This window comes from Puma concolor, chromosome B4 (assembly GCF_028749965.1).
Source record: "Puma concolor isolate L17-30 chromosome B4, mPumCon1.1.hap2, whole genome shotgun sequence".
Lineage (NCBI taxonomy): Eukaryota > Metazoa > Chordata > Mammalia > Carnivora > Felidae > Puma > Puma concolor.
In genome coordinates, this window is record NC_141673.1 from 10,637,907 (window position 1) to 10,663,067 (window position 25,161).

The 25,161-nt window shown below is 55.7% G+C and overlaps 1 protein-coding gene across 1 annotated transcript in view; it reads right to left on the minus strand.

Moving 5' to 3' along the window:
• TRIOBP (TRIO and F-actin binding protein) overlaps nucleotides 1–25,161 on the minus strand; it is a 53,056-nt gene extending 27,895 nt beyond the window's left edge. The window contains exons 1-9 of the mRNA XM_086712317.1: nucleotides 24,668–25,161; nucleotides 23,335–23,569; nucleotides 19,112–19,251; nucleotides 17,717–17,906; nucleotides 16,534–16,702; nucleotides 9,666–12,288; nucleotides 4,412–4,526; nucleotides 2,874–3,758; nucleotides 182–259 (exon numbers count right to left, since the gene is read on the minus strand). Coding sequence (XP_086568443.1) covers nucleotides 182–259; nucleotides 2,874–3,758; nucleotides 4,412–4,526; nucleotides 9,666–12,288; nucleotides 16,534–16,702; nucleotides 17,717–17,906; nucleotides 19,112–19,251; nucleotides 23,335–23,448 — 4,314 coding nt within the window. The 5' untranslated portion in view covers nucleotides 23,449–23,569; nucleotides 24,668–25,161. The remainder of the gene's footprint in view (nucleotides 1–181; nucleotides 260–2,873; nucleotides 3,759–4,411; nucleotides 4,527–9,665; nucleotides 12,289–16,533; nucleotides 16,703–17,716; nucleotides 17,907–19,111; nucleotides 19,252–23,334; nucleotides 23,570–24,667) is intronic.

The following is a 25,161-nucleotide window of genomic DNA, read 5'->3' on the forward strand; positions in this document are numbered from 1 at the left end:
TGCGGCCCAGCCCCCCCGGAGCCCCTCTCTCAAGGCCCTACCATGCACACAGATGACCCCCATGGCAGAGCCAACCCCGGTCTGGACGACCCTAGAGCGTATCAGAGGACCTCAGCCCGCCTCCAACCTGATTTCCCCTCCCCTTCACCTCCCTGTGCGCCCACACCCATGACCCAACTACCGAATCTGCCTGCTTCTGGTCGGTCAGTGAGTCTCGGCCTTTGCTTGGTTCTGATTCCTCAGGCTCCTCTGATTGGAACTGGAGGTAAGAAGGAACAAAGCTTAGCCCAGGTTATTCGCCAGGTTCCGTTCACATATCCACCTTCTTACCCATCCATCCAACATCTACCTAGCATCCAACATCAATAGACCCATGTATTGTCCATCCAACGGCCCAACGTCTGCCTTACGTTCTCCACTCACTAACCCACCCAGCATCCATTATCCCACTCATACATCCAGCCTCTATGTATCCATGGTCTACCCATCCATCCTGCAGCCAAGTATCCTTTCTCAACCCACACAACATCCATTCGCCACCCATCATCTGTATTCCACGTTTACCTCTCCACACACCACCCAACTATCCGTTCATGTTCCGCTCATGTTCATCCATCAACCCATCCGTCGCCCCATCTATCAGCCAAGCAAACATTATCTATCCGACACCTGTTATCCGCTCCACCCTCACCCATCTAACTTTCCATCCAGCATCTTTTTACCATTTATCATATCTGTGTATCTGTCCATCACCCATTTACACATCCGCCGTCCATCATTCATCCATCATTCCCACCCCCCCCCCCGCCGCCCCGCTAACCCACCCATCCTCCATTTGCGTCTTGCAGGCACCGATCACTCATCCATGGGGGCTGAGCTCCTCCCGTGTGTCTGGCCAGGGGCTAGAAGTGCAGAGATAAAGTAGGCACAGCCCCTGCCCTCACGCAGCTCATCTTTCTTAAGGAGGAATGACAGCTGAGTGTGACCAGATGGAGGGCAGCAAGACCACCAAGCCCAGAAGAGAAACATTACCAACCCCGAGGTGGGGTGGCTGTTCGGGGAGGGGACCTCAGAACAGGGCACCTGATCTAAGACCTGAACGACGAACAAGTGTCTGGTGAGTGAAGAGAGGGAAGGGAAGAGGATCGTAGGCAATGGGAACAGCATGTGCAAAGGCGGGGAGATGCCCCTGGAGAGCTCTGCAGCCGGCTCAGTAGAGAGCAAATCTGGGCCAGAAGGAAGGCCAGGAGGAAGCCATGCCAAGGATTTTCATAGAGGGTGGCCAACTGGAGCCCCAGTGACAGCAGCTTCTTGGGGGGGGGGCTCCAAGCCCCCCAGCCCCCCTTTGACCAGGAGGGTAGGACCAAGCTGGTTCATGTCTGCAAATCTCGGGTCTGTGCATTGAGTTGACTAGAGAATAGATTGATAAAAGCCTCAGGGAAATACAGGGAAGGGGACTCCCCAGTATGGCCATGGGCTCAGAGGCTTCACCAACATGGCCGTTAAAAGCACGGGCTCTGGAGTTAAAGGTTTGATCTGATTTCTCACAACGTATACATGTGTGACTTCCGGCAAATGGCGGACTAAGGCTGAGCCTCGGATCGGGCTGAGGCATACAGATGGCAAAGCACGTAAAACACCAAGCCCAGGGCCCGGCACACTGGAAACCCTCCCCTGTCATCCAGGAGGGAGGCAGCATTGGGCTGCACATCAAGGAAGTGAGGGGGCTTGGATGAACGAGCAGGAGCCTCCATATCACGCCAGTGGGTACCTATGAGGGAAGAAGTTGGTCCCATTTTACAGGGTAAGACCAGGGCAAGAGAGGCCGGGTGCTCAAACCACATGCTGCATTCCCAGTGAGCTGAGGCCAGGTTGCCCGGCCTCGGCCTCCAGGACCCTCTCCCCACCCACCATCTTCAGGTAGACGCTCCGGGCAGCACCAGAGTACCACCGACCCTGTGACCCTGCCCCTGAGCCAAGGAGGCAGGCAAGGGACTTGGTGAGCTCCTACTATGTGCCAGGCCCCCAGACCTGCACATAGTAGGCCCTCGTTTAAGTAGCCTGTCTTAGCACTCAACTCAACCCAATGAGCATTTGTACAACCTCTTCTCTGTGCCCGAGAGGAGCTGTAGGGGCCAGAAAGGGGTAAGTGAAACTGTCCTACGTTTGAGGAACTTAGAATACAGAAGGGAGGGACGCCTGGGTGGCTCAGTCAGTTGAGTGTCCGACTTCAGCTCAGGTCATGATCTCACCACTCATGAGTTCGAGCTCCACATCGGGCTGCGTGCTGACAGCTCAGAGCCTGGAGCCAGCTTTGGATTCTGTGTCTCCCTCTCTCTCTCTGCCTCTCCCCCACTCGTGCTTTGTCTCTCTCTCTCTCTCTCTCTCTCAAAAATAAATAAAGATTAAAAAAAAAAAAGAATACAGCAGGGAAGTCAGGGGGACTTGACCACACTGGTTGCCGTCCCAGCCAGGGTTAGGTAAGAGCCATCAGAGGCAACACAAGCCAAGGACTGTGCAGCCAGGAAGGGAGAATGCCTGGTCAGAGCACCTTGCTTGAAGCGGTCCACCCCTGCCCCAGCCCTTACTAGCTGTGTGATCTTAAGTGGCTTAACCTCTCTGAGTATCAGTTTCCTTATCTGTAAATAAACAGTGCCTTTCGCATCAGGTTGCTATGGAAATTGAATGAGGAAAACACCCACAAAACATTCAGACCGGGGCTTAGCATCTAGTAAATGTTGGTCAGTATCACTGCGGGGGCGGTTGGAAAAGTTTTGGTCGGGAGGAGGGATTAGGGCTGAGCCTCGGAAGGTGTGCACTTGTCCGGGTGAGGCTGACTTTCAGGCTGCCCCTTGGACGTGACACTGACTTACCTCCCACTGTGGCAAGCTGGGACCCTCTGCAGGGCTCCTGCTCCCTGGCTGGCCCATCTCCTCCAGACTAGCCATAGTCGAGGTCTCCGGTCCACGTGTCACTTTGGTCTTTGGCCACTGGGTGGAGACGTAGTCAGGGCTGGGTGGCTGGGCAGAGCTCTGGGGCCACGGTCCAGCTTTCTGTCCGTTGACTAGGGTGGCCTCCACCCAGCCGTCAGGCTGGCCCTGTCGCTCTCGCTCCAGGGTACCGTTCGTGGCTGGGGAACCCACCTCTGGCCCCGAAGCAGTGGCCAGCGTACCCCCGTGTCCAGCTGGGTCCTGGCGGGGCAGCCGGGCCTGCAGGAGCTCCAGGAGGCCTTCCCAGTCTAGCCTGGGAAGACGGGAGGCGAGCGTCGACGCCTCCATGCAGGCCCAGGCCCCCTCTCGGAGTGCCCCGAGGAGGCCCACGAGGTCCCTCCAGTCAAGCTCGGGTCGCCTCTCAGGGCTATGCCGATGTGGGCATGTTCCCTCAGCACCCCGGCCCGTGGTGGTGGGGATCTCGGGGCCTACCCTGGAGCTCTCCGGGGGGCTCGTGGGCTGGTGAGGACACAGCTCTGGCAGGCTGCCCCAGCCTCTCTCCAGGTATCTGTGAGGGCCCTGGGCACCTGGAGACTCCTCCTGACTCTGCCGGCCCCCCGGAGGCTGTCTTGGGCCTGCCCGGCCACTTTCCAGAGATCTTTCTGGCCGCCGCTCCCTCTCAGGGGTCCGGGCTGATGTCCTCAGGGGCAGCGAGGACCCCTGGAGCCTCCAGTCCCCTTCAGGCCGCCTCTCGGGGCTCCTGGGATGAGGGGACTCCGCTTGGCTCCGCCGGGCCGGTTCTGCCTGCTTCGCAAGGGGCTTGGTTACCTGAGGATAAGTGAGGGGGTGCGTGGCGCTCCAGAACCCTGACGGGGTGGTCTCTCTCCAGTACAGGAAACTGGGGAGAGGCAGGCTGTGTCCTCACAGCAGGCTGGATGAAAGCGGGCCGCAAAGCACCTAGGGTCTTTCCTCCCTGGGGGTGTGAGCTCTTCCCTTTCACCCAGTCTCCTCACTTTCAGAAAGAGATCTTCAAAATGCTGCTTACTTTCCGGGCTCCCCTGTGCCCCCCTCCCCGAGATATTGATTCCACCCTGGGCTAGCAGGTGCCGGAACTCCCACCACCAACACCCCACGCCACTGGGTCAGGCCCTGCTCTCTAAGAGTTTCTTTAAAAATCCAAATCCCCAGCGAGGAAGAGATAGCCCTTAGAGCTGGACTGATGCGTCTGCGGCTTTCCCTGAAAACTTTTCAAGATAGCAGGTGTCTAATGAAGGAAGGGGCCAGCACGGAAGGGCCCTCTTTAAGACAGTAATTTGGGGTCCTTCTCAATTTTGCTAAGAGCTGCTGGCTCTTTGGTCGGGGGAAGCTGGACACCCGCGATTGGGACTCTGATCGTTTCACAAAGGACCTCCCTTCTCGAACCGCCTGCCTGCCACCTTGGAGGGGGGTGCAGGGGCCCGGGGCAGACTGGCAGTGCTCACCTCCCTGCTGAGGGCAGGGCTGGACTGTCTTCGGAGAAGCTGGCTCTGACCTTGGCTGGGCCGCTGCGACCGCCCCTCGTCCCGGGCCTGGAAGGCCCCCGGCGCCTCGGACTTCCTATGAGCAAATGCAGCCGCCCCTCTGAGGGCCCTTGGGACTGTCCCCGCATCCCGGCTCCTCTACTCCCGCCCCCAACGGCGGCAGGAGATGTGGGAGATCCAGGGACCCTCCACGAGCTGGTTGAAGGGCCTTAAGTAAGGGATGATCCTCTCAGGTTCTCAGTTTCCCCTTCTGAAAAATGAGGAGGGTCGACATCGCTCTAATCTACCCACCTCATGGGGTGAAGTGAGAAAAAGGGGTAAACACAGGTGGGGGGCTTCGCCTTGGTCTTGACTGCCTCCCGTCTCACTCAGGACCTCCTGTTTCTGACTCCCACCCCACCAGCAGTCCACCACTCACCCCTAGATAAAGGTTAGACGGGCCTTTGTGGGAATTAAGGTTTATCGAGCACCTACTGTGTACCAGGCACTGTGCGCACATGATCGGAACAGCAAACATTTACTGAGCACTTTCTATGTTCCAGGTGCCAAGCACTTGACCACCCCACTTTGTCTCACACAACCGGTGAGGTGGGGGCGGGAGATACAGAGTGTAATGTGCCCCCACTTCCCATCCTTTCTGCCCTTTGCCTGTCTACATGGTGGGTTTTGGATTTCCCAGACCCGTCTTTTCTTCCCCCCCTCCATAACCAAGAGGGTTCCGGCACCTAGCCTTGACCACTCCAGGCCATCTGAGCTGTCAGTAAAGGAGCTCTTAGCAAGGTCGGAAGGAAGAAACATCCTCTACAATTCCAGAGAAGACCAACACAAACTGTCCACGCAAGTGGCACTTCTAAGGCACCTGGACTTCAGGCACGGTTGCCCAGTCCAATGAAGATAACCTCTAAGCTGTAAAAAGTCCCTGGTTTCAGGGGCGCCTGGGTGGCGCAGTCGGTTAAGCGTCCGACTTCAGCCAGGTCACGATCTCGCGGTCCGGGAGTTCAAGCCCCGCGTCAGGCTCTGGGCTGATGGCTCAGAGCCTGGAGCCTGTTTCCGATTCTGTGTCTCCCTCTCTCTCTGCCCCTCCCCCGTTCATGCTCGGTCTCTCTCTGTCCCAAAAATAAATAAACGTTGAAAAAAAAATTAAAAAAAAAAAAAAAAGTCCCTGGTTTCAGTCCACCGTCTTGCTTAATAATTGGTAGCCGTGGCTGTTAATATTTAACGTGACCTGAGAGGTAGGAACCAAACAGAATCCGGGCACACCTCTCCCCTCCCGCAGGTAAGGTCATCAAAACCAAAGACCCAACTACTCCGGTGGAACTTTATTTCAACAGGTCTGACTTCATCTAAATTGACCAAGGGAGCTGGGTCTCTAACGGCTGACGTGAGGGAAGCCTGAAAGAGACCACTCGGTGCCAGGCCTCCCCCGAGCCAGCCAAAAGGGAAGGAGGGGGGACCTCTGCGCAGCCAGGCCTACCTTCGGCCTGCCTCTGGCTTGGGAACTGCGCGGAAACTCCACGGACACTTTGGAGAGTAGAAAAAAATACATATATATGAATTTGGCATTTTTGGGGTGGTCTTACAGCTTTTCCAATGTCATTAGAACCAGACCCATAAAGTCCGTTGAGATTTTAGCAGCTCTTAGAAGGAGACTGACTCGGGGCGCCTGGGTGGCTCAGTCGGTTAAGCGGCCGACTTCGGCTCGGGTCATGATCTCGCGGTCCATGAGTTCAAGCCCTGCATCGGGCTCTGTGCTGACAGCTCAGATTCTGTGTCTCCCTCTCTCTGACCCTCCCCTGTTCGTGCTCTGTCTCTCCCTGTCTCAAAAATAAATAAAACGTTAAAAAAATTTTTTAAAAAAGAAAAAAGGAGACTGACTCACAGAAAACCAAAGTTCTCTTCCCTGGTGCAAGTGTTTCAGAGTTTGAGGGGTGCCTGGTTTGCTTCCATTTTTAATCTATTTGAGGCGACGGGAGTCCCTTGCTCTGTGAGATCTGAGGTCGCAGAGTGAGTGTTCCACAGAACCAGGCACTGGAGGCTCCGTGAAGCAAAAGCCCCAAATGTGACTGGGTTGGGGGGCATAACGGTGAAAAAAAACCTCAGGGCAGGGTGGACAGGTGGACCGGCCAATGTGCGCTTTCTCGAGTGGATGCGCTGAATAAACTCCAGCGTGCTCAACAATGAGCCCTTCTGAGAAGTTTCCCCCCATGTGGATTTGAGACATGGGAGGAAAGGACTCCAGAAGAGTCCGAGAAGCCAACAGAGACCCAGCCTTTGCGATGCTGAAGCAACAGTGTCCCCTTGGGCCATCAGTGTTGATGTGGCTACCCCAAGGGAGAGGCAAAGGAAACACGTTTCCTTTGGAAGCTTGGATGGGCTCCATTCTATTTCCAGAGAGTAGTAAAGGACAAGAGGCATCAAGTCTAGCAAATTCCACGAAGACTCTTTTGAATTCAAGAGAGTACAAAATGCTTACATGATGCTAAGATAAGGGATTCCAAAGGCATCTGAGGAGGGGGGGTGTGTGTGAAGATATCAAGATATCAAGCCCAAACTCCTCATGTTTTAATGTGATAGCTTTTTTTTTTTTTAACCAGTGCCAGACGATGTGGAAGATGTGTATAATAAGCAGAATGTGATAGCCCTTTAAGAGAAATCGTCCGGGCTCAGGTAGACAATGCTTGGACAGAATAGATGCTCAATAAATACATGTCGAACATAGGGGAGAAAATAAAAGTATGGCTCTATAGCTAGCCACTCATAAATTTTGGTCTGTCCCTTACAGATACTGAAATAGGTTTTAAAGGCTCGTCTTCAGGGGACAAATGTTTTCCCATTTGGAAAAAGCGCCATACGAGAGGAAAAAATTAATTTCGCAGTAGAGTTATAAAACGTTGATTAAAAAGCAAACAGTCTGCTTCCCCAAAAGGTATACAATAAACATATGCAATTTTTTATATACCAATGATACTGCAATAAAGCCTTAAAAAGGTAAACAACTTCAAAGAGAGCAGAATAAAATGAATAGAAGTATCCGTGTAAAAATAATTGAATGTCAACAAAAGTACAAACACCTTCCAGACTTCTATTCTAAACACTTGGTCTGTCTCAAAGTTATCCCTGGAAGAAGGAGGAGGAGGAGGAGGAGGAGGAGGAGGAGGAGGAGGAGGAGGAGAAGGAGAAGAAGAAGAAAATTTAACTTTGGTTTAAAGACTTTAGTGTCCCTGCTGAGTTATCAGATAAAATCAAAGGTATGCAAAATGATACTGGACCAAAAACAGTCATCATAAGAAGACCAAAGACAAAGGGGGTTTTTAGGGCAGTTAAACTACTCTGTATATCACAATGGCGGATACACGCCGTTATACATTTGTCCAAATCCATAGAATATACACCATCGAAAGTGAGCCCTAATGTAAACTCTGGACTTTGGGTGATAATGATGTATCAGTGTAGCTTCATGGTTTCCAACAAATATTTCATGCTGGTGGGGGATGTGGATAGTCCGGGAGGCTGTGTATGGGGGGGGCGGGGAGGGACAGGGGCTGAATGGGAGACCTCCGTACTTTCCACTCAATATCGTGAACTTAAAACCGCTCCTAGGGGCGCCTGGGTGGCTCAGTCGGTGAAGTGTCTGACTCTTGGTTTCAGCTCAGGTCAGGATCTCAGGGTTTATGAGATCGAGCCCCACATCGGGCTCCATGCTGACAGTGCAGAGCCTGCTTGGGATTCTCTCTCTCCCTCAAAAATAAATAAACTTAAAAAAAATTTTTTTTTTAAACTGCTCTAAAAAATTTCTTAATGTGTTTTTCAAAAAGGCCAAAGAAAGAATTACGCTAATGCCGGGGACCACAAAGGTGGTCACCTGGGTACTAAATGGATAAAACTTACTGGAAAAGGAAATTTGAAGAGTAAGAGATAAGGTTTCTCAAGTAGAGTCCAACCTAAGAGACAATATTGCCTAAAGGAAAACAAAGAGGAATTCTGGAATGCAAAATATTACCCGCTCCTAGGGTGATGGAAAGGTTCTAAAATTAGGTTGTGCGTGGCTGTGCAACTCAGGCTTAGTAAATACGCTGTAATTCATTGAATTATACGCTGTAAGTTTGAGCCTTCCAGACCAACTTTTTGTTCTCTTGACCTTAACTAATGGCATTCCAGCCCCGATCCTTGAAAACTCGGAGGCTGGAACGGCTGGAGAAAGAAATCTCAGCCAGATCGGGAGGAAATGTTTCCTTTCCCCGCAGCTGTGGCAAAGCAGACGGTGTGGGGCCATAAACGGCCCGCGCAGCACTCGGGAGGAGGAGACTCATAAAATACCCGGACTTCAGGCATTGTCGCCACGTCCCAGGAAAGCGACCTTTAACTTCTAAAAAATTTGTAATGCTGTGCGTTCTCTTATTTAAAGTAGGTGGCTTTGGCCATTCGTTTTAAATTGACATCTCTCTGTTTTCTGAAACGCATGGGGACCCATGAGTTTCCTTTGTGAAAGCAGAAAAGAAGCATGGGTAGTTTTTCCTCCCTCATGTAAGAAGGAAAAAATAAAATAAACCTATGATTCTGGATCAAGCAAAGGGTTTGAGAGTTAAACCTTATTTAAATTAAGGGTGCCCGGGGGGCTCAGTCAGGTAAGCGTCCAACTTTGGCAGGTCACGGGTTCGAGCCCCTTGTCAGGCTCTGTGCTGACAGCTCAGAGCCTGGAGCCTGCTTCTGATCCTGTGTCTCCCTCTCTCTCGGCCCCTCCCCTGCTCACGCTCTGTCTCTGTCTCTGTCTCTCTCTCAACAATAAAGAGAAACACACAAAAAAGCAAAAACCTTATTTAAATTAACATACTAACGTTCTCCCCATTTTACAGATGAGGAAACTGAGGCTCAGGTAGGTTAAATCACTTTACCAGATCCCATAGGTTGGGGAGTTAGACTTGACCCAGGATTTGACCCCCAGCCCGCCTGACCCTGGTCTATTGCTCTTAACCACTAGGCTACACATAGCATCACTTGGTTGTCAAAACACACACACACACACACACACACACACACACCTCTGAAAATGTGGAAACAGAGATGAAGTGACTTGCCCAAGGTCACACAGCCAGTAAGTGGCAGGGTGGGGCGTCTGAACCCTTTCCACCTGCCAACCTAAGCCTGTGAACCTTCCACCTGTCCTGCTGCCGAGCCTCCTCCCCACCCCGCCTGGCTGACCCCGCCCTGAGCTCACCTGCGCTCTTGCCCGAAGAGGCGCTCCACCTCTGCGCGGCCAGGGCTGCGGGTACGGCCCCCGTTGCCGCACTGGGGGCCTGGCTCCCTCTGCGCCAGCCTCCTGGGCGGGGGCAGGTCGGCCAGCATGCTGTACTCCTCCCTCTCCAAGTTGTGCCTGGTCTCCCCAGGGGGCGCCGAGCCCCGGGAGCCCCCCGAGCTGCCCGGCGGAGGTGAGGATGCCAGGAGCACTAGGTCACTGGGGGGGTGGCGGGGCGGGGAGGAGGCTCGAGGTGCATCCCGGTGTCCGATGCACACTTGGGGGGGCAGCACTGGGGAGCCATGCAGAGAGTCGGTGGAGGCGGCCAGGCTCTCCATACTAGTCCCTGGGGGATCCTGGAAGAAAAGGGAGGGCTCAGGGGCCTGGCGTGGTGGGGATGAGAAGGAGGGGGCATCCCGGTGCCCAATGCACACAGGGGTGGGGATGTGGGGGGGCTCGTGCAGAGAGTCTGTGGAGGGGACAAGGCTCTCGGTGCTGGCCCTGGGGAGATCCTGGAACAGGAGGGAGGGCTCTGGGGCCTGGCGCGGCGGGGAGGAGGCCCGGGGTGCGTCACGGTACCCGATACATACAGGTGGGGGGAACTGAGGAGGATCGTGCTGGGGGGACTGAGTCTCAGCATCTGATGTGTCTGGGAGGAAGGGAAAGGGATCAAACTGGGCGTGGCGGGGGGGTGAGGAGGCCCGGGGGGCATCCCGGTGTCCGATGCACACAGCTGGAGGTATATAGGGGGGGTTGTGGTGGGGTGATTCACTCTCAGATGCATGGGGGTCTGGGAAGAAAGGGAAGGGGTCATGTTGCAAATAGCGAGGAGGGGAAGAAGCTCGAGGAGCATCCCGATGCCCAATACACACAGAACATGGAGGCTGGGAGGGCTCAGAAGAGGTCTGGGGTGCCCCGCGGGTAGCAGGGTACAGAGGTGAAGAAGTCCGGGAGGCACTGTGGTGGCCCAGGTTATGGGAAGAGGAAGTGGCCCGGGGTGGTGGGCTATACTGAGTAGATCCAGAGGAGGACAAGGGTGGGTCACGCTGAGCTGGCCTACTGGGAGATGAGGTCTGAGGCCTGTCACCTTGGGTTGGCCGAAGGGCAATGGATGCCCAGGGGACCTCACTTTGCTTGGAGCGAGATGGGGAGGAGGTTCGGGGGCCTTCACTCTGGGTTGGGCGAAGGGGAAAGGAGGCCCAGGGGATATCTTTGTTAGTACGATGGGGAGAAGCATTCCGGGGATTGTTCCGTTGAGTGGAGCATCGAGGGGAGGAAGTTCCAGGGTTGTCCCGCCGCGAGGAAGATTGCGGGTAGTCTCGTTGAGTAGAAGAGGTTCTGAGGTTGTTCCATTGGGTACAAGAGGTTTTAAGGTTGTCCTTTTGGGTAGAAGAGGTCCTGGGGTTGTCCCGTTGGGCACAGGATGCCCTGGGGTTGTCCCGTGGAGTGGTTCTGTTGGGAGAGGAGGCTCTGGGGTTGTCCCGTTGGGTGGTTCTGTCGGGAGAGGAGGCTCTGGCGTTGTCCCGTTGGGCACAGGATGTTCTGGGGTTGTCCCGTGGAGTGGTTCTGTTGAGAGAGGAGGCTCTGGGATTGTCCTGTTGGGCACAGGATGTCCTGGGGTTGTCCCGTGGAGTGGTTCTGTTGGGAGAGGAGGCTCTGGGGTTGTCCCGTTGGGTGGTTCTGTTGGGAGAGGAGGCTCTGGGATTGTCCCGTTGGGCACAGGATGTCCTGGGGTTGTCCCGTGGAGTGGCTCTGTTGGGAGAGGAGGCTCTGAGATTGTCCCGTTGGGCACAGGATGTCCTGGGGTTGTCCCGTTGGGTGGCTCTGTTGGGAGAAGAGGCTCTGGGATTGTCCCGTTGGGCACATGATGTCCTGGGGTTGTCCCGTTGAGTGGTTCTGTTGGGAGAGGAGGCTCTGGGATTGTCCCGTTGGGCACAGGATGTCCTGGGGTTGTCCCGTGGAATGGTTCTGTTGGGAGAGGAGGCTCTGGGATTGTCCCGTTGGGCACAGGATGTCCTGGGGTTGTCCCGTGGAGTGGTTCTGTTGGGAGAGGAGGCTCTGGGATTGTCCCGTTGGGCACAGGATGTCCTGGGGTTGTCCCGTGGAGTGGTTCTGTTGGGAGAGGAGGCTCTGGGATTGTCCCGTTGGGCACAGGATGTCTTGGGGTTGTCCCTTGGAGTGGTTCTGTTGGGAGAAGACGCTCTGGCGTTGTCCCGTTGGGCACAGGATGTCCTGGGGTTGTCCCGTTGAGTGGTTCTGTTGGGAGAGGAGGCTCTGGGGTTATCCCGTTGGGCAAGTCTTGAAGGAGAGGATGCACTGGGGGTGTTTTGCTGTGTGAAAGAGGTCCTGGGGTTGTCCCGTTGGGTGATTTGTGGGGGAGAGGAGGCTCGGGGGTTAGCGAGCTGCGTGGAAGCAGTCTGGATAACGTCCCTTTGGGTAGAACGATGGAGAGAGGAAGTCTGGGGGGTGGCACTTCGAGGTCCGCTCTGTGGCGTTGCACAGGAAGCCTGGGTCAGCGCTGAGCGGTGCTGCTCCAAGAAGTATCCACTTTCTCCCCGGAGCTTGGCCCAGTGCTGACCAGCACTTCGGCTCCTGCTGCAGGTGTCTGGAGAGAGGAGATGATTTTTTTGTTTTTAACATTGACTTATTTTTGAGAGAGAGAGACAGAGCGTGAGCAGGGGAGGAGCAGGGAGAGAGGGAGACCCAGAATCAGAAGCGGGCTCCAGGCTCCAAGCAGTCCGCGCAGAGCCCGACGCGGGGCTGGAACTCACGAACCGCGAGATCACAACCCAAGCGGAAGTCGGATGCTTAACAGACTGAGCCACCCAGGCGCCCCGAGAGGAGATGATGAAGGCAGAGCCCACAGCCCCTTCTTAGAGGCTCCACTGTCCGTACGAGGTGACTGCACCCCTGTAAATAAGGCAGATTGGAGGGGGCTTAGTGGCCTCTCTCAAGCTGAGGCTGGGATTTGAAATTGAAAACCCAGCCTGACTCAGTCCATGGGAGGTAGGCTCCAGGGCTGGAAAGGCACATGGCCTGCGGGTCCCGGAACAAATTCATAGAGAACAGTTTTGGCAACAGCCCATGTAACCCCCGAGGGGGGGGGGGGTCCAGCAGCAGCCACCTAGCAACTTCCCTTTCCCTGTTCTACTCCTGCGGTTGGGTTCTGAGAAATTCCCCCATCTCTTCTAATGAGCCTCTTTCCCTGTGATAGTTCTAGAAAGCTCCCGTTCCTCACACCCAGAGAGGCCCTTGCCCTAGAAGCTCCTGTCAGAGCTGACATGAGGATGGGCTGGCCTTTTGTGAACCTGCAGCATTAGCCTCACCAGGGAGTTTGCTAGAAACGCAGAATCTCAGCCCCCTCACCTCCCCCCGCCCCGCCCCGCCCTGGGCACCCTGCCCCGAATCTACGTTTAATAAGATTCCCAGGTGATTTGCATGCACATTACTGCATAAGCAGCCCTGGTCTAAGAGATTATTGTAACTGCCCTAAGCAGGCACCTCTTCACAACTCCTGTCCTCATGAAGGGGCTGCCATGACCTTGGTGTCACCCACCAGCCCCCTTATCCTTTGGTCATCCGGCATGGGGTGGCCACCAACTCTGTGCGTGTCCCCGGGCCGCTGCTTCATCAGGAGAGAAGCAAAGGGTACTGTGGCCTCATCTCGAAGGAACCACAACGGCTTTCGTTAAAGGCCGTGCTTAAGATTCCCTCTCCTCCTGCTTGGGAAACCTCTGTCTCTTTCCACACTTTCTGAGCTGCTGTCACCGAAGTCTGAATTTCCGGCGCCTAGCCAGGAGCCAGAACCACACACAGAGCAGCGCTTAAATTTTTCGTTGTTGCCTGACGAACTGATGCCCCAACGTGTGTGCTGTGGGCCCCCAGGTTCGCCGTCCCATTCAGGGAGATCCTTTCCAAAAGGGAACCTGGCTAGATCACTCACCCCTGCGTCCAAGGAGGGACCGAAAAGCCATCAGACTGGAGGAGACTGGGGAGACATGGAGACTAAATGCAATGTGGGTCCTGGATGGGACGGTAGGACCTCAGAGGGACAGGAGCCGAAAAACAGGTGAATACAAATAAAGTCTATAGTTTTGACACTAGTAGCGTCCCAATGTTGATTTCTTAATTTTGGTAACTATACTATGGCTCTGGAAGAATGTCCACATCAGGGGAACCAGGCAAGGGGTAGAACAGAAACTCTGTACGCTTTGCAACTCTTCTATAAATTGAAAATGATCTCAGGGGCGCCTGGGTGGCTCAGTCGGTTGAGCGTCCGACTTCGGCTCAGGTCATGATCTCGCGGTCCCTGAGTTCGAGCCCCGCGTCGGGCTCTGTGCCGACGGCTCAGAGCCTGGAGCCTGCTCCGATTCTGTGTCTCCCTCTCTCTCTGTCCCTCCCCTGCTTGTGCGAACTTTCTCTCAAAAATACATAAATAAACATTAACAAAAAAAAATTATCTGAGAATAAAAGACTGGAAAAACATCAGGGGCTCCCAACTGCATTTGAATTAAATTCCAGAGACTTCCCCTGGCTGGGCAAAGGCTCTGGCCGCCCCCACTGGCCTCCCAGTTCCATCTGGGGAGGGGCCTCGCCTTCTAGTTTTCCATTGTGTCTCCCGGGCTTAGGAAAAGTGCTAAGCACAGCAGAGGAGCTCAATGATACTGTGCTGCCACCCTCCAGCTCTGAGCGCCGCCTCCCACGCCGTGCCTGGGTGCTGGCTGAGATGGCGATTGTCACTCCTCTCAGTGCCTCCCAGCTGGGTCATCGCCCCCAACCTTGGCTTCTTCCCCTGTCCGCCCATCTCAAGAATCCCTTTCAGCCTGGCCCACCCAGGATCTGACTTCACTCCTGCAGCCCCACTCGTGCACACACAAGCCAAGCTCTACAGATGTCCTAGGGCACGGTGTCCTGTCTCTCAGCCAGCTGGGCGTTGGCTAATTCCTCCTGGGCCTCGGCGGGGTAGGGGGGGTGGGGGGGGCCCTGCCTGCAGTTTGGGAGCCTGCTACGGGGAGGACAGTGGTGACTGACTTTGACCGAGCAGGTCACACAGTGAGTTGCGCCCACTCCACTGCCTCCGTGTTAGAAGCAAGAGAGCAGGTATTTCGTACAAAATCCCACTTGCCTATCAGGCCACTCACATTCCAGGGAGGCAGTTGGCTCCCTGTGTTCCCTGTGAGATTACTTCTTCCCATGCACCCTCTCCCCAGTGCTGATAGGGCCAGGCAGTGGGGGTGGGGTGATGACAAGACCTGATTCATGTTTTTAAAAGATGGCTCCAGCTGCTGTGGGGAATGGGCGGAAGAGCGCTGGGCAGCAAAGCGGGGACTCTGAGGGGGCTCTGGCCACAATCCCAGCGAGGGGCAGCGGTGGCTGGGCCAGCGAGTATTGCGCAGAGGACAAGAAGGGGACAGATTTGAGAGGTGTGTTTCCCAGGTGGCGCTAACCAGAGCTGCTGAGGATTGAATATAAAGGGTAAAGAAAAGAGAGAAATCGGGAAAGCACACGATTTGGGGCCTGAGCTTCCAGCATGCCGGGGACATGGAACAGACTGCAGGAAAACCAGGTTTGGAGGGAGGTGCAGGTTGTGGGTGGCCCCCCGCCCCCACGGGCTTCCTCTCCCCCCATCTCCCATGCTCCACACGCTCCCATCACCCACACTGGGTTCACAAGTCAGCGAGATGCTAACCAGTGCCATGGGCATCTGGGGGCTTGGCCTGCCCGGTAGCCTTTTCCCTTTCTCTGCGCACAACGTCGCCCTGATTTCCTTTGGGCAATCTCTTCCCCCGCTCTGAGGCCATGAGGTGTGCACAGGGGTCTGACCCCATCCCTGATCACCAGGGCACGGGCACATGACCCATGCTGGGTCCCAGGGAGAACCCTTCCTGGGACTTGAGCAACATCTATGGGAAGACTGCACCCTCTGTCTTGGGAGCTGATATGCAGATAGGATACAGCCTGGTACTGATATTGCTCATTGTGCCCTGACTGGGGGAAGGTCTGGGGGAGAATGAAGGCAGCGCGGAAGGAAACATAGCAGAGACCAGATTTCTGATAGTATTTGAACATCTGGATGCAGCCATGCCTGAAGTCACAAACCCCTAAACTTTTTACTTATGTGAGTCATTCCGTTTATGTGCAGCCAGTTTCTGTCAATTGCAACCTGATCCTAACCAACGAGTCGTGAGATGATGTATCTAAAGCAGGTAGCACGGGGACGCTTGGGTGGCTCGGTCGCTTGAGCGTCCGACTTCGGCTCCGGTCATGATCTCGCGGTCCGTGAGTTCGAGCCCCGCGTCAGGCTCTGTGCTGACAGCTGGGAGCCTGGAGCCTGCTTCGGATTCTGTGTCGCCCTCTCTCTCTACCCCTCCCCTGCTCGCACTCTGTCTCTGTCTCTCTATCAAAAATAAATAAACGTTTAAAGGGGCGCCTGGGTGGCGCAGTCGGTTAAGCGTCCGACTTCAGCCAGGTCACGATCTCGCGGTCCGTGAGTTCGAGCCCCGCGTCGGGCTCTGGGCTGATGGCTCGGAGCCTGGAGCCTGTTTCCGATTCTGTGTCTCCCTCTCTCTCTGCCCCTCCCCCGTTCATGCTCTGTCTCTGTCTGTCCCATAAATAAATAAAAACGTTGAAAAAATAAATAAATAAACGTTTAAAAATAATAATAAAAATAAATACAGCTGACGTATGGCACACCATGGCCGCTCCTCAATTATATGGGAACTGTTACGATTACTCGGGTCACCAAAGTAAGCTGTGCCAGGGGACCCAGATGGCCAGGGAGATCTGGCCAGGCCTCAGGCCATCACCACACCTGTGGTCACGGGGACCAACCTGGCCTGGAAGGACTCACCTTCCTTTCTCTGGCCTGCGGTATCTCCTCCCGCAGGGGCCCGGGTGACGGGACATGGAACCCTTCGGGCACTGTCAGCTCTGGGCCCCTCCTGGGGCTTCCTTGGGATCATCACGGTGAGCTCGTCCCAGCTGGGAGCCTCTTCCTGCCTTTCAACAGTGTCCCAGTCCTGCCGGGGAAGGGAGGAAAAGCATATTTGGAGCCTTTGGGCCTGTGCCCCCAGCACGAGACGGGTAGAAGGAAGGGAAAGGCACTGACATTGAAAGAGCACCTGCTGAATGCCCTGCACTGTGCTGGGCTCCTCAAGGCACGAACTTAGCTAACCTTCAATCAACCCACGAGGCAGGCATGTATGTTGGTGCTCAGAACTCCGCCCAAAGTCACACAGCTGGGAAACAGTTGAGGTGGGAGGAGGACTTGAACCCAGGGCAGTTGGACTCCCTGCAGTGGCACAGCAGCCCCCAGTCCCCAGAGGCACTCCCAGGGTCCAGAGAGAAGTGAGGTCAAAGCCTCGCCCCTCCACTTTCCAGATAGGTAGCCTTAGGTAAGTTGCTTCCCTTCTCCAAGCCTCAGTTTTCTTGCCCCAAAATGGGGCCATAAAAGTCTCTACCTCTGAGCGGGTGGTGAGTCTTCTTGAACCCACACCTGCCATCCCATCACTTCCCCTTGGAGGTCTCACAGATAGCCTGCCTTTTCTGCCCTGTGACAGCCCTTTGAGGGGTGAGTACCCCCGGAAGCTCCCAGGCAGATGGCCCCCAGCCCTTCCCTGGGCCCCCCAGCCTGCTCCCTTTCCTCTGTGCCTCGGAGATCTATCCCAGGGCTGGTCATGGAGTTCAGTGGTGTGTGACCAGGACAGGGCTCAGGACCAGTTCTGTCCGAGGTCTAGGCAGCATGCCCGACATCCCGGCCCTCTGTGACCTTGAGAGTTTTTGGAAGGCTGACCCGGTTGGTGATTCACCTGAAACTCCTTCCGTCTTTTCACAGCCAAGCCCCAGCCCCCTGGGCCCGCCCTGCAGAGACCCCGCACCCCTCCCAGGCGGTTGGTCCAGCTGGCTAAATCTCCAGAGGACCTTGGCCCGGCTCCCTGGTGTGAGAGGCTCAGCCCTTGTCTGGAGTTGTGGGCAGGACCCCAGGGCTGGCACAGAGGGGCGATGGTGTCCCCAGCTTTTCATCCCCAGCTCACCACGGAGGACGAGTCGCTGGGATCATCAGGGGTGTTGCACTCAGGGCTGGAGCTGGTGCCGGAGTCGGGACCTTCGTCGAAGCTGCCGCTCAGAGAGGAGGCCAGACCCTCCAGGTAGGGCACTGCCTCTTGGCCCTGGCTCCTGGGGGCGACTGTGGGGCCCTCTGCAGAGGACCCTGCTGACGGGCCCCTGGGAGAAGAGACAGACCTATGACTTCTTCCCCCAAAAGTCATGGGAATTAGGGAGTGATACCCCCACCCAGGGACACACACACCTCGCATTAGAGCAAAGGAGGGAGCTAACACCAAGGGCTCTCTGTGCTGGGCTCTTCACATGGACCGGCTCTTTCAGCTACAACAGTCTCCCTTTGAAACGTGTGTGATGATGCCCATTTTACAGATGAAGACACTGAGGCTCAGAGAGGTCAAGGGACTGGCCAAGGTCACAGAGCTAGGAAGGGCTACAGCTGCGTTGTGAAGTAAAGCCCTGGTTTAGGAAGCCAGTCAGGACAGCCACAGGCCCGGGAAGGCTTACAGATGGCAGTCTCCCCAAAGAGTGACCCACAGACTGACCTATAAGATGGAAAGGGATAATGGCCGTGAAAAAGAGGTCTGTGGTCAAATGAGTCTCGGACATACCACACACTTCTCCTACCTCCCCTACCCCAAAGCCCAAGGCCCGCTAGCAAACTAAAGGTGCTGACAAGTCTTGCAAGAGAGATATTCAAATCTGTTTATCCCAGCCTTTCTGAAACATATTTGATGGCAGAGCTGGTTTTTGTTTTGTTTTTAAAATAATACCTCCCTGTGAGGAATGCATGTTCCCCAAGCAAAGCCAATCTGATTCAATTCCTCTTATTTCCTAAACAGGGAAACTGAGGCATGGAGGAGGGGAAACATTTGCCCATGCTCCCTTTGCCCATCAGGGATGGAACTGAAGCTGGAACCCAGGTTTCCGGACCCTCAGCCACGACCTCCCAAGGCACCTTGGCCTAAAGAGGGACTTCAGCTCAGGCCTGGGCGTGGAGGGAATCCCGGAGCCTGGAGCAGGTAGGTGGGTGGTAACAGGTGCCGCGCCCCGCCCCCGCCCCCCTCCAGTGCTGACACTGTTTAATCTTTTAAAGCTGTGCAAAGGGAACCAGGAAATGTGAGCAGTGGGGGGCCATGCCCCCTGCGGGGTGGGTGCCTGGCAGCTCCATTCCCCAGAGCAAACTGAGCTAGGGCCCCAGGAACATGCCCACTGCCTGCCTATGCCCAGGCCGTGTGACCTGACCATATGACCCACACCGGCAGCCAGCACAGACAGATCCTGCCATCATGAAGGGGTGCAGGATGGGGGCGGGTGAGGGCATCCTCCCCTCGGGAGCCTCTCCCCAAGCCTGGGGCTCTACCCACCTCTCTGGCCCTGGCCCAAGGCCCAGGCCCACCACGGACTGGCAGCCGGAGGTCGAGAAACCGAGAGGACCCTCAGAGACAGGCAGGCGGCGAGGCAGGTCGCAGTAAGGCACCTCAGCACCTGGAGGGCTCCCCGGCTCCTGGGGCAGAGTTGGAGAGAGGAGGCAGCTCCTGGCCCACGTGGGGGTTCCCCTCCCCACCACGCAGCCCCTCCCCCCACCAGGCCGGATGGAAGTGTCCAGGCATCTCCTCCTGGGATCTCAGGCTTCTCAAGGAGAGCTGTCCATCAGGCTGGAAGCGCCTCTTGGGACCCAAGCCGGGGGGCTGGCGGAGATAGAGGGTGTGTGCACGCACATGTATGTGGACAGGTATGTGTTTGCACAAAAGCCCGGGCGGGTGCGAGCGGGCCCACGTGCGTGCGTATGCAAGTCCGGGGAGTGGGTACGCTGACACACGCGTTTGCGTTAAGTTCATTACTACATGCGTGTTGCTGCACGCGGACGTGTGTGTGCCGGAGGGTGGGAGGTAAACAAAGGGACGCAAAAGCAGGGTGGGGTCTTCCGTAGCTGGAAAACAAGGGTGAGGAGGGGAGGGTGAGGACAAGGACCAGCCCGGCCTGGAGACTGAAGGCAATGGGTGAAAAAGGAAGTCTGAGGTCTGAGGAAGACCTTGGCGGAAGGAGAGACTTTCGGGGCTAAAGGAGGGGCAGGGGGCTCCGGGGGTGGGGCGGGCGGGAGGGTCCAGGCCCCAGGGGGGCGGGTGGGGCCCTGAGCCCAAGGCCCTTCTGTCCCTCCCTCGCCCTCAGCAGGGCCACACCTGCGAAGGCTGGTGCCGGGCTCACCCGGGGGGAACGGCCGCTCACCTCCGGGAAGGCCCCCCCATTCCTCCCCACCTCCCCGGGGTGGCGGGCCCTCCCTGGAGGTGGGAGACAGCGGCCACAGCACCCTGCACCCCGCCTCCTCTCAGGTTACCTGGGCGGCGGGCTCCGCGGTGGCGGCTGGCGGCTGTCAGCACCCTCATCCCCGGGGGGCTCCGGCTCAGGCCCCCACGCTGCCGCCCTCCCAGGCCTTGACTCTGGGCCGTGGTGGTGGCGGCGGCCGAGGCAGCGAAACCTTAGAGGGGCCGGCTGCGAGCAGGGGCCCCTCATTACTCTTTCATAAGCCGGGGCCCAGCCAAGAACAATGCGGGACATGAAACCGCAGGAACCTGATCCCCGCCCGCTCACCTGAGAGCCGGGCGGGGCGGGGGGCCCGGGCACGGGCTCCCCGGGGACCCCGGAGCTCAGCGCCCGGGGCCGAGGCCACAGCCTGGCCACGGTTCAGGGTGGGCAGAGACTGCCCCGGATTGCAAGAAAGCCACCCGCGGGCCCTGGGCAGCGCCCGGGAGTGGGGCCGGCGTATCTGTCGTGCCGTCCAAGCCAGAGGAGGCCCGTCTGGGTTCAGTTTCGCCCCCTGCCCCGGAGCCAGATTCTGATCAGAACTCAACAGCGGGAGGTGTCAGATCCACAGCCCAGCCTGGCGCCTTGGCCGCCCTGGGGACCTTGCCACATGAATGAGGAGGGAGCAGAAGCGCGGGGTACCAAAAAGGGGTCCAGCCCAGCTGGGCCCAAGCAGGACCCCCCCCCCCCCCGCCCGCCTGTCATGGCACCTCCTCCTGCTTTCACCCCCAGCCCCTGACACTACGCACTGTTCCCGTGAGCAGTCCCAGTAGCCAGTCCCTGGCTCTGATTTCCTGTCTGGCGGGTCAGCACGGGCTCTGGCCTCAGACAGACATCAGGCCCAATCCTGGCACCTCCATTTCCCAGCTGGGTGACCTCAGCTTGGTGGCTTCCCTCTCTGAGCCTGGGTTTCTCATCTCCAAAACCGGGGTGATAAAAGCACCCACCTCCTAGGGGTGTCACGAGAATTAAACGGGTTAATACTTGTAAAGGGCTTAGGACAGGACCCGGTCTGTACATCTTATGTATAATAAAAAATGTAAAACCATTAAAGAGAATTTCATTAGTGTTAAATCAATAGGATGCTAAACACATTTAAGAATAAATATGCTGAGGGGGCGCCTGGGTGGCTCAGTCGGTTGAGCGTCCGACTTCGCTCAGGTCATGATCTCGCAGTCCGTGAGTTCGAGCCCCGCATCAGGCTCTGTGCTGACAGCTCAGAGCCTGGAGCCTGCTTCAGATTCTGTGTCTCCCTCTCTCTCTGGCCCTCCCCCCGTTCATGCTCTCTCTCTGTCTCAAAAATAAATAAATGTTAAAAAAAAAAAAATTAAAAAAAAAAAAAAAGAATAAATATGCTGAGAAGCACCTGGCTGGCTCAGTCAGAGAAGCATGTGACTCTTGTTCTCGGGGTTGTGAGTTCGAGCCCCACATGGGGTATAGAGGTTATTTAAATAAGTAAAACTTAAAAAAAAAAAAAGAATAGGGGCGCCTGGGTGGCTCAACCGGTTAAGCGTCCGACTTCAGCTCAGGTCATGATCTCGCGTTCATGAGTTTGAGCCCCGCATCAGGGTCTCTGCTGACAGCTCAAGAGCCTGGAGTCTGCTCTGGATTCTGTGTCTCCCTCTCTCTCTGCCCCTCCCCTGCTCACACTCTGTCTCTCGCGCGCTCTCAAAAATAAACATAAAAAAAAAAAAAGAATAAATACATTGAAAGAGATGTGTGTGCCTGGCAGACAGCAGGACCCTCCCACCTCCCTCCGTGCAGACCCTGGCCTTGACCTGGTGGCCCATGTGATTTCCAGGGATAATCCCTCCCCCATCTCTCAGCCTATAGAAAGCTCAGCTGAGAGCAGAGCACAGAGGCATCCAGGACCCAGGTTCCTAGGGGAGCTACAGCACGCTTCAGGGAGAGGGTTGCCCTGGGACCTGGGGCCACTTCTGCATACTCTCGGGTAGCATAACGCCTGGCACCTTTTAAGCACCCGTTCAGTATGAACAGTGTGAACACGTGAGCTGGCCCCAGGTCTCAGCCCAGAAGTGGCTGGGTTGACTCTAGAATGCGGACCTGTCTGTATCTAAGCTTCTCCTCCTGTTCCCACACATGCCATCTCCCCAGCCGCTGGGGAAGGGCATGTGCCTCAGAGACAGACCCACGGGGCTTTCAGGCATGTTCCCTGAACTTGGGGCTGAGGGTAGAGAGCTGTTATTGGTGGTGTCAAGACAGGTAGAAAAGAATCCTCCAGACTGACTTCTCGGGTCGGGAAGGTGGGAGAGAGGAAACTGATGTGTATTGAATTAACCACATGTGACTTGGGCTACACGGTGCCAGATGCCCTGAGTGAGAACGCCCTGTTGCCCCGCTTTACCCATTAGGAGGGTGGAGCCAGAGAGGGTAAGTGGCCCCAGGCCACACAGCAGGTAAAGGGCAAACCCAGGTTTGGAACTCTGGCTTGCCTGCTTTCAAAGCTGAACGGCAACTCCCTTATAATGGCCACCTCGTGGAGCCTGACGCCCTGCATAAACCGGCTGCTAGCCTTAAGAGGAGCCTCGGGATCCTCTGGGAATGACGGAGCCATGGGGGCGGGGGGAGGGGGGCGGAGGCAGGCGGGGTCAAGGCTGGAGGGGGTCCGTGGCGATTCACAGGTCCCCTGCTTCTCCTAGGGCTCTGGGTTTACGTGTAGCGGGGCTTGGCCTAAGACCACATGGATTGCCAAGTGAGAAAACACAGTCCCTTTCGCTCCTTCAATACCTTCAAGGAGAAAGTCTCCTGTGGGTGCTGGGGTGCCTTTAATGTCTCCCTAACACCCGCCAATCTCCCTTTGTAACAGAGAGACAGCAAGCTTCAGGCTCAGAACCGGCCTTCAGCCGACAAGACTCTCTAGTTAGAATTTAAAGACGTTTCAGATTTTTTTTTTCGTTCTTCCTTTTTAACCTTCTATATAAAGGATATGATCCCGGTTTTCTATTTATAGGGATGATATAAAGTTGTGTTTCAATATAAAGTTTAAAAGGGTGTTTATTTAAAGAACAATAAAGTAAGTACTAGATTGCATGAGGCTATGGCAAAAAAAAAAAAAAAAAATCATAAAAGCAGGAGGAGAGTGACTCACATTTGGGAAACGTACTGTGGTCCCAGCACCTCGTGGAACAGACGGCAGAACCGGGGTTCTGCCCAGGAGGAAGGCCAGTGTCTGGGTTCGGCCGCAAGTGAGTGGCCCAGCCAGGGGCAATCCGTCATGAACATCCCCATCCCAGAACACCACACCCGCTCAGGAAAGCTGGCCTACCTGGCTCCTGGCTCTGTGGGCCTCCTCGGGGTGAAAGCAGTTTTGACAGCAACCCTGGGCAAGCACGTTGGCCTCAAAGTGTTCACAGGGGACAGTCCCAGCACCCCCCTCCATATTGGCTGAGTCAGGCCACGGCAGCTCCTGCGATCCGATGGTGGCCACCGGGAAGAAAGGGGGGCAGGCAAGGGCCAGGTAATTGGCTGGTGGACCACCCGGAACCCGGCCTCAGCTGCCCCTAGACAGACAAGGACCGAGGAAATAAGGTCATCCATCCATTCATTTATTCACTCAATAAACACTCCCGGGGCGCCTACGTGGCTCAGTCGGTTAAGCGTCAGACTTCAGCTCAGGTCACGATCTCACGGTTCGTGGGTTGGAGCCCCGCTTTGGGCTCTGTGCTGACAGCTCAGAGCCTGGACCCTGCTTCGGATTCTGTGTCTCCCTCTCTCTGCTCCTCCCCCACCCACACTCTGTCTCCCTCTCTCAAAAATAAATAAACATTAAAAAAAAATTTTTTTAAACACTCCTGAAGCACCCACTAAGCACCAGGCACTCTGCCACGCATTTAGACATGTGATTTCTAGTCATTACCGCAGTGTTGCTCAAAGTCTGTTCTAAGGACCCTGCATTAGACTCAGCCGAGCTGCTCATAAAATGCATATTCCCGGGGCACCTGGCTGGCTCAATCAGTGGAGCATGTGACTCCTGATCTCTGGGTTGTGAGTTCGAGCCCCATGCTGGGCACAGAGCTTACTTAAAAAAAAAAAAAAAATATATATATATATATATATATATATATATATATATATATATATATACATATACATATACATATATATATATATATATATATATATATATATATATATGTATAAATTCTCAGTGCCTCCCCAGATCCACCCAGTCAGAATCTCTTGGAGGTGTGAGGCCTGGGGTTGTGCATTGTTAAAAAGTCTCTCAGGTGATTCAGCACACCCTAAAGTTCTAGTGCCTTTTCTCACGGTTATCTTACATTGTAGATAAAGCCGATGCCAATTTAAGATGAGGCATCGAAGACTCACCAAGGGTCCATACCTTGTTCTAGGTCCCAGGAGCTGAACTGGTGCTCTGACTTGAGCACAGAGCTCTCCCATCTGGGGGAGGCCACTGAGAGCTCCAATGCCACGCCCTGGCAGGGGGGAAGGGGGGATGCCCCGACGAGAGTGACTTGAAGATCCCTTCCTCACCTACACAGAGCCCCAGGAGGAGGGTGGGACAGAAGAGGAACCCATCTCCCCAAATCCCATGCACCTTGCGGTGCCCCCAGGTCACCAGCCCACACACCTGTCCTCACCTGGCAAGTTTCCTGCAAAGCCTACCAGGGGATAAAGCCTTGGTTGCCAATCTCAGCTGGGGGCTGCGGAATTTCTCATCCTCCCCTGGGGCAGCCAGGTTGAAGGTTCCTGGCTTCTCCACCATCAGACCTGGGGAGGTGGCAGGGCCCGTTGTGTATGTGTGTTTTGGAGGGGGGTACCCACTTGCCCCTCGATCCTTCTTGGGCCATCATCTCCCGGAGACGTCCCTTGCCCCAGTGGTGGAGGGGGCGCGAACCGGTTCCGCCCAGCTTGGGCGGTTCTTTCCTGGTCTGGCCATATAAAGGAGCATCGCCTGAGAAGGAATACGCCGCTCATCTTCCTGGGGGCGGATGGGGGCTCTGTTCCGTGTGCCCCTCACTGCTCCCGCTTCCTCCTCCTCCTTAATCCCAACCAACTGGCAGAATGCTCAAAAATGCACATTAGGTGTGGCTGTAACAATGGGAAACCTTCAGCGGACACTCATGCCCCACCC